Here is an 8,991-nt window from a genome sequence, read left to right on the forward strand (position 1 = left end):
TATAAACCTTATATTCCATCTACTTTTGTGGTAATTATTTGGCAATATGTAGCATAATTAAAATAGCTATTAATATCTATTATTCTTATTTCAGATTGTCAGACAATATTGTACATAAAGAAGAGTGATGACAGAGTTTATTTTTATTGCAAGCATAACCAGCATTCTTGTATATACATTCAGCTTTAAGTTTGTAAAGTTTGAAATTATAAAGGATTTGCCAGAATACTAATTGCTCTGTTGAATGGATATGTGCTAACTATCATGACGCTAAAATAGGAAAAAACCTGGCAATTAAAAAAAAAAACAGAAATTGGCAAACAAATAAGAAGATGGTGTTTGGTCACGATGAAGTGCAGTATTAACTTATTAATCTGAGACTAAGATTAAGATTGTGGTATACTGCTTATAATAGCATGCCATCAGAGTATCCTCTGGTAAGGTTTTTTCAACATAAGCAGAGACAAAACCTACAACAGCCAAGGATGTAAGCAGATAATTTGCATATGCAGGAGTTATCATATGACACAGGTGTATTAAGACTATAAGAAGACTATTATTAATGCATTATAGATGGTATATTATTATCAGTTATATAGAGAACGTAAAAGAGTGGTACATAAAAGTGATGCTAAATATTTGTGATATATATATTCTGTATATAATATAAAGTATTTCTTGAAGCCCTGATCATGTGTTGATTTGCTTTAAACAACATTAAATCTATGCAAACATATTTAGGAATTAAACAAATACAGCAAAAAGGCACTAAAATGTATTTTGAGATGATCAAAAGCATTGTAAAGCATTCAAATTGTTTTTCAAATAGTATTTATTGAATAATTGTTAAATTGGTTCATAAAAAGTGCTAAAATGTCTTATTTTAAAGTATACCATATTTTATTCAGGGGAAAGCCCCCATTGTGAAATTTATGATTGTTTATTTCAATTTTATAATGTATATTATACATACAAAATAATAAGGCATTGAATTTGATCTCATTTATTTGAACTAGATTTGTATACTTTTTTGGGGTTATCATTTTAGTTCATTGATTGATAACAAAAGTTGTTTATTGTGACACTATACTTGGTTTGATGGTTTCTTTATTGAGTCTCAACTAATTATAATGATAACATTTATATTAAATGACTGCCTTCATTAAAAAAATTATATACATTTTAGAAATATTTATCATAGAATTTTTAACCATATAAAAAGAAATTTAGTTCCAAAGCGATGTCAAGTAATTGTTATGGGTAGTGTTAACTTAGGAATTTAATCACATTTTATGAATATATATTATAAACAACTCGCCGCATCTTGCACCTAAACAAATCATGTATACAGATCTGTGGAGATCTAATGTTTATAGTAATGTTATTAATGTTGTTGGATATGGAATTCAATTTGTGTTTTCAGTATTATAATTGTTTATAAATTGTTATTTTTTTTGCAAAGCCAAAATATATGATAAAAATTGTAAATAAAGCTGTACAGTATTTTATTAAGTTTTAGGTAAATTTAAGTATTTCCATTTTTAATTATTTCTTTATTTTTTATATTTTTTTCAAAATTGTGTCAGTATGTTGGATTGTTGGCAATCTACAGTGACGCTCAAGAACATGTATATATATTATTGGTGTTAAAAATACCAAATTTTAACATTAAAAGTAAAATTAAACTTAAGTAGTATTTATTATAAATATAAAATGTGTAAATTTAAGTTTATTTACAAATTAACGAAACATAAGTACCTAATATACATTTTTTGAAGTTTAATTCACCTACTAAATTGCTATGTTAATCAATATTTTAATGTTTGTACAGAAAATTCCTGAACACAAAATACTGTAGATAATCAAAATCTTAATATTATGTTTTTGACTTCCAAATGTAGGATATATTGTAATTAGTTTTGGATGGGCCTATCGTTTTGTTTATTCCAAATATGTGCACATTGTGTGTAATCAACTGGGCCGTTTTGAGCAGATAAACCATATTTGACTGGGATGTTTTGAGAAAATCTAGCTCCACAAACACCTTGCTGTTCATATACGAGCAGTAGGAGTAGCTCAATGCGAGGTGTTTGCGAGTGACCAGTCGAATACGCCTCCTATTGCTTCTGGCAGAATTTGCTGTTTTATTATTAAAATGTAATTTCAATCTATTGGTTCATTGCTGTTTATAAAACACTGTTGTAGTTTAAAATGGATCATGTACACATCATAGTATAGTTGACAAAATATGAATGTTTATAGCTATAGAATGATGTTTATTAAAAATAATGGCTGAAAGTTGTGACTGCACAATACCATATTTATGTGCATACATGTTCATTGTGGTATAAATGTTATGGTTTGTTGTTATGTTAAAATTGTAGTAATGCAATCATATATGGTAATTAAAAATCATTACTAACAGATTTAGTTATAATTACATCATTACTAACACATTTATCATGATATTTTCTCAATTCAATTTTAAGTGTATAAAGTTAGTGCTACAGTATTACTATAAAGTGTCTAATAGCTAATTAGCCCTCAATAGTAAAATTATAGATCTGCAAACATGTAAATGTATTCAAAATAAATGCCTCTTTTCTGTGCATAAGTTTAAATGCGGTTGGTTTTATGAATGTCATCAATGTTATTACACGTTTATAGTTGTAATGGTTGAACAGTGCTGTATTTGCCCATTACAACCATCTCATAATGCCTGTACTTTAGTACCAATCATGTTTCTTTACCAAATCCCCTGATTAAAACAGTTAGGGAACAACTGATCTAAAAAGGGTGTAATTATTGGGGAGTGAAATACTATGGTTCTAAATCAATTAATGTCACTAGTTATTTTTATAATTATTTAATGAACATAATGTTATTTTTACATAATTAATGTATAATTATTATTTATGAACCAATAATCTAATCTAAATTTTAAAATAGTGGTCTATTGTTATTTGAAGTAGAATATTTACAAAGGAAGTTGTTTTAGCTTACTAGGAAAAGGACACTGTTGATTATATGTGTTGGTGCTGTTAATAAATAAAAACATTAAACAAATTTGAACTTCCAAGATAATTTTTAATGATCTAAAACTTGTAATACACTTAATACATTAAAAACCTTGTTTACATAAAATCTGTCTTGAACATAAAAACACTTTGAATGTTATTAATTGATATCCTTTTATATTGAATCTATTTAGACTGATCAGTGATATACAAAAATAACATCCAAATGACATTGTTCAGATCAAGCATACTTATATAAACATCTTTGATCTTATTGCATAACCATACTTAATAATAATACATCCAATTGTTATTGTATCCATTTGATTGAATCCGATTTATAAAGATGTTTGGTGTTATTAGTATAACATACTTAAACAAAATTAAAATGATATTGTTCAGTTAAAGTATCAATTTATATTGAATCTGATTTTGGAAACATCTTTGATAGATGTTATTAAATATTGCTTGTTATGTTTTTTGTTATAATACAAGCAGTGTGTGAACCCATGTATAGTGAATGTTCATCAGAACTTTCCAATATTAATAAAACAAGAATGTTAACAAAAACTGTCTAGTTAATTGTTTTAATTTTAGAAGAGAAATTACAATCATTATATTTACAATCATTCCATTAAAACCAACACAATGATCAAATGTTTTTACACATTTTAAACATTCACTAAAAAACAAAATAAAAATACTGTAATATCATTTTTATTTGATTTTTTATTAATTAAAGTAGAAAGATTTAATCTATTCTAGTAATCACCTGTTTGCAGAAATTATTTGTTTAAAAATTAATTGAATACTAAAAACAACCATACAAAAATGGTTTTAAATTATTTACATATTTCTATTCTAGTTAATCATTTAAACATTTCATTTGGCATCATATAAAAAAAGAACCCATTTGAATACGTTCCTATACAATTTTTACATAGACCCACTGTACTGTATACTGTAAACTACATACTCTGAAAGTACATGACAAGTTAAAATTACATCTTATGTTATTTAATTGTACATAAGCAAGAATACATTTTTTCCAATAAAATTTATTTACTAAAAAAAGGAATAGGGAAAAAATATAATTTCTCTTTTAATATTAATTTAAACCATCCTGAATTTTTAAATCAATTTTAACAAGATAATTCATCTTCTCAACAAAAAATTTTTTCTTAACAAAGCACATGGCTACTTTTTTGTACAGTATTCTCTGTTTACATTAAAATACTTTCAAATTATTTTTCAACATTTAAAGTCTTAACTTTTTTTGGATAAATATTTACAGGATTGCTATTGTACAGTTGAAATGTGCATCAGTAGGCCGACTACCAACATGTTGATTGGTTTCTAATACTGACCTTTCTTCATCAGCAACTACAGTGTTTAATACCATATCACATAGTTCTTGATGGGCTAATGGGTCTCTTGATTTATCTAGAAAATAAATGTAAATAAAAAATGATTCCATAATCTAGTAAAATAAGTAAAAAACACTATCAAGAATTGTAACCTAATTCTCTATTCTCAGATCTTCATTACATTATAGAGTAATGTTTATAGTCCAAAATATGGGATATAAGACGAAATCATTAGAAAAGTTGCCACATGGATGGAGAACAGGGATAGAGAAACATCAATTCAAAGTACTGTACCAACAACATTGCTGATGTAATTTTTGCTTCAATTAAAAAAAATATAGTGAATTAGAGGATGCAATGTTCCTACAGTTGGCTGAAGAGGTGTCTCTGTAATTGAGGCATAATTGAGGGCACATATAATGACGTCAATCCTTACTGTAATAATCCAGGTCATAACTGTTCTGTTGCTGATTGTGTCTTGTTGACAATTTCAGTTGGCTGTGTGGCATTATCTGATGAAGTATGTTGACAATCAATAATCTTTGGTGTAACTTGTGGCTGAAGAGAGCAAGACTCTTGGTTGTTGGGTGGAATACATTCATTTGGTTGTCTTTCTATCAAAGACTGATTGGTGGATGATGCTGATGCTGGTTCATCTTTTCTTTTATCAGAATCTTGCACAACATAAGCACAAGTTGAGGAGCTGACAGCAGTAGGCATTGTTTCCGATTCAGGTTTTTGCTGCACCTTCTGCATGCCATCGTTGTCATGGTGAATGTACGGACAAAGTCCTAGTGGCTGTGGAGCAATCTGTGCTGGCGACACAATGTGGTTGTGTTTCTTCATTGGATTTTCAGCAGCTTTCATTTGCTCCATGAATGAAATGTTCATACCCTGGTTTTGGTAGTTGCCACCAAACTGCCCAAAATGCGCCATGTTGCCATTGTTGGCGACATTGCCAAACGGAGGGACCATCATAGGCTGGGGCTGCATAATATTTAATGCTGGATGCTGCTGGTTGCCACCATCCCCAAATGAATGTGCAAGACCATTATTGTTTTGGGGCATAATATAAGCTGGCATCACATTACCTGGCATCATTGAACTAAAAGCAGTTGCGTTCTGCGGCCCCATCATTTGTTCATTTGACATCGCCATTGGCATCATCATGTATTGAACCTGCTGATTGTTGGAATAATTTACTTTACGCTGTACCTTGCGTCGGCGTCTTGGAAGTGGAGCTTGTGGATTGTAATTGTCATTGATAGACCAGAAACACCCCTTTCGATGGCTTTCGTTTTTATTTTCATCAGCTCTTCTGGATTTGAAAGCTGGATGAGTTAATGCATGTCTAACAGAGCTCTGTAGTAGATCAAAATATTGTACATAAGCTTTTATTGTGTAATTTATTTTATTTGAACCATATTTAATGAGGGTGATCCTTCAAGCAATTGCTGATCATTTGGGACCCTCAGAACAGATACAATACACAAAATACAACAGTTAAAGTTACAGTACAAATCCTATAAATAAAATAAATTACATGAGAATTAATTAAGTAATTAGGTAGTTATTTTTGTTACTATTTAATATTAAACATTCCACAAATAATTAATAGTGAATCTGGAATTGTTCCTGTTCAAAAGCTTGGTGGCTCATCACCTAAAGTTTGCCAGCAAACTTATGTTGGCCTCCTTACAAACATACAAGCATCCTTATGTGAAATTCATTACACTTTGCAAACAAACAAAGTTGTTATAAATTATTGTTTAATCTCTGTTGCTTATTCTACAATCTTTCAAATATAAGAAAAGCATGTTTCTCACCATCCAACTTTTCTTCTTCTGACCATGATATGTTGTATATAATGGATAGAGTTTTCTGTTTGATAAAAAAGAAATCTAGTAACATAGTAACTATTGTATTAAAGACAAATTATACATGTATTTTAAAAGAAATTAATCAATGATTACTGATAAGTGATATGGAATTATTGGTGTAAAACATAATTTTAAAATTTTTACCTCAAGGTATTTCATTAAAACATTAGAATCAAAAAGAAGCTATTTTAATGATATCTTTCTCAGACATGAACATTGCAGTAAAAAAATTATTGTAAAAAACATTTACGTTAATTCTTGGTAGACTTCACATGGTTGCATTTCTGTCTTTTTGCATATTTTAAAAACATGTAAAACTTGCTGTACAAGACCCTGTGATGGCCGACCATCCATTCTGTACAAAGGTGACACGCTTTGTTCTTCTCCACTTGATATGGGATCATTATTTTGAATTACCAAGTCTAATTGAAAAAAAGAAACGAAATATTAAATTAAAGCACAATTTTGGGATAAATATTTTTATTATAAAAGTTAGAAAAAGTATTCATGAATAGGTAAATTATCAAGAATTAAGAATTCAAGAAAAATATGAATGCAAGACCAACCTGTTTTCAATGGTGAAATGGTTGTCATTAATGGTGCCTTCATCATGTACTGATTGTAATTATGTTCACTCTTGACTGGTGATGAATAAATTACTGTATCCCCACTACCACCAGCAATGATACTTGTCTGCGGATGAACAGTACTATTCATAGGAGGATGACTTAATGTCTGATTTTCAACTGCGCCTGGTCGCAATGTAGAGATTGGTGGCAATTGACCATAATTTTGCATTGTCGACCCGCTGTTAAAATGAACTTGGTTTTGTGGCATATGTATTACATTATTAATATTAGGGTATGTTGCTCGGTTAGACAGAGCATGGCTAGAGTATGGGACTGACTGTGTTACACTCATCTGTTGTCGGTTACCTCTTCTTGGAGAAGAAAAGTGATGAAGAGGCATGGTAGGATTGTATTGGTTATGCACTGGTAATTGAGATGTTTGATCAGGACCAGTCTGTCCTTGATGAAAGTTCATCATCATTGTATTTTGTTCTTGATGAAATCTTGTTGGGTGACCAAGACTGTCATGTTTTATTAATGTTATTGTTGGCATTGCTGTTTGAACTGCTGGTGCTTCTTGTTTAATTTGTTGAAAATGATTCTCTATTTGATGAGGTTGAGATCTTCTTGCATCATCAATCAAATGCCCACTATCTTCAATTTCATTTTCCTGCTTTGGTGTCAAAATTACTCTTGTCTCTGATGTTGCTCGCATAAGGATATCCTCCTCCACTTGTTCAGCTGGAATAAACACACAATGTTCGCCATTTTCCGACATTGCAATGTATCCTTCTTGTTGAACAAGGTCATTTTCTTTGGCATCATTTATTTTTTCATTTAGGCCTACTACTTTACCTTGGTTATCGCATATCGGATTTACACCTGACTCTGTGTCCCAACACTTGTCTTCAATGAGTAAAGATGAACTCTCATTGTTGATAGAATTCTCTGTGAGAGTGGGCGAATATTGGCCCGCTTCCTTCGTGGAAGGCTTCTCTTCCGTCGGCGGTAGGGCTAAATCAGGTTCAGGCTCACCCGAATTTTCACCATACACTTTTGAATCTACTGCAACGCTCTGTTCTTCATTTATTGAAGAACATGCCGTGGTACTACTAGTCTCCATTGTTTCAATCAATTAGGCTTAATTTATAGGTTTATTTCGTCGACATTTTCTCGCGGTTTTCTAAACAGATCGAAAGTTGATGTGTATGCCCGCTGTCTGCGTACAGTGCGTGTCGTCACGCAGAATTGACCAACAGCGCGGTGTGTGATGTGAACCGTAGTTCGATTTGAATTATCTGTTAATCTGATTGGTTGAAAGTAAAAAAACCGAATTGCACATGCGTATTAAGTATGATGCCTGCCAAGATCCGATGTTTAAGCCTGTTTTCCTGTCGACGTTAAGTTGCGTTGAGTTGCGCTAAGTTGCGTTGAGTTTAAAATCGATAACGATTAACAGGAAAAGGGGTAAAACTGCAGTTACGTCGTCGTCGTCCAAATCATTGTATTTTAACGATTGACAGGAAAAGGTGTTATGACTGTGTCCTGAAAGTGTTGTTGAATGGGCCTCTAGGCGGTAGGCGCGCCTATCCATTTTATGTCATATACTCATTATTCAAATGGATTCATATTCATTTGATCGAGAAAAAAAAATTAATCGTAATTAAAGTTCAACCGAAACCGGTAATTGTCTAGAATTAAGTCAGTCAATGATGGGTTTATTCAATTGTTTATTTTGTCTTGTTGCGAAATAATTATGCTTGTTAATAACTTTCAAAATGGCCTATAGTTTGATTACATTATAATAAGCTTTGTGCTGCCTTTGCCCCATCATTTTTATTTTTTCATACTATTGTATTACATTTTGATATTAAGACCGATCTATAATACGATGATATTGTCATTATAACAAAATGATAACAATTTAATTGTGATTGGTTGAATATAGACATACAAATACAATATATATTATATAAAAAAGAATCGTAACCAGTGATTCTAATTGTGATCGTTAAAATATAGGCCTACCTTTCTTAATCTATATTATGTGAGAGAGTTTGTACGTTTGTTTGTTTGTTTGTTCGCTATACAAATTTCTGTTTCTACACGTAACCATACATATGGGGTATCAAAATGACCGCAATACCGGGAAGGTTTT

General features: G+C 30.8%; 2 protein-coding genes across 5 annotated transcripts in view; one reads left to right on the forward strand and one right to left on the reverse strand.

Annotated features, from left to right (window-relative positions):
• LOC144845373 (uncharacterized) overlaps window positions 1-1,041 on the forward strand; it is an 85,298-nt gene extending 84,257 nt beyond the window's left edge. For all 3 annotated transcript variants that reach the window (XM_078702657.1, XM_078702658.1, XM_078702659.1), the window contains one exon: window positions 95-1,041. The gene's annotated coding sequence lies outside the window, so the exon portion shown is untranslated. The remainder of the gene's footprint in view (window positions 1-94) is intronic.
• A 3,050-nt stretch (window positions 1,042-4,091) lies between these two features.
• On the reverse strand, window positions 4,092-8,044 carry LOC144844771 (uncharacterized). Of its 2 annotated transcripts, none has more exons than XM_078701831.1 (5): window positions 6,831-8,044; window positions 6,515-6,686; window positions 6,211-6,265; window positions 5,476-5,746; window positions 4,092-4,460 (listed from the first exon to the last, which is right to left on the reverse strand). In XM_078701831.1, exons 1-5 carry the CDS (start codon window positions 7,954-7,956, stop codon window positions 4,306-4,308), a joined length of 1,779 nt encoding a protein of 592 aa, XP_078557957.1. In that variant the 5' UTR covers window positions 7,957-8,044; the 3' UTR covers window positions 4,092-4,305. The 2 variants fall into 2 exon arrangements, with proteins under 2 accessions (XP_078557957.1, XP_078557955.1); XM_078701829.1 differs by having other exon boundaries at window positions 4,332-4,460; window positions 4,821-5,746.
• Window positions 8,045-8,991: the final 947 nt, after the last annotated feature.

The sequence above is a fragment of the Antedon bifida genome, chromosome 6 (genome assembly GCF_963402885.1).
Source record: "Antedon bifida chromosome 6, ecAntBifi1.1, whole genome shotgun sequence".
Taxonomy (NCBI): domain Eukaryota; kingdom Metazoa; phylum Echinodermata; class Crinoidea; order Comatulida; family Antedonidae; genus Antedon; species Antedon bifida.

What these genes read in the sequence shown, in the direction of transcription:
- LOC144844771 (XM_078701829.1), bottom strand. Translation starts at nt 7,956, where the DNA reads ATGGAGACTAGTAGTACCACGGCATGTTCTTCAATAAATGAAGAACAG. An exon ending in CATTTCACCATTGAAAACAG is followed by an intron (nt 6,687 to 6,830) that starts GTTGGTCTTGCA and finishes TTTTTCAATTAG; the next exon opens with ACTTGGTAATTCAAAATAAT. An exon ending in GAAGTCTACCAAGAATTAAC is followed by an intron (nt 6,266 to 6,514) that starts GTAAATGTTTTT and finishes TTTATCAAACAG; the next exon opens with AAAACTCTATCCATTATATA.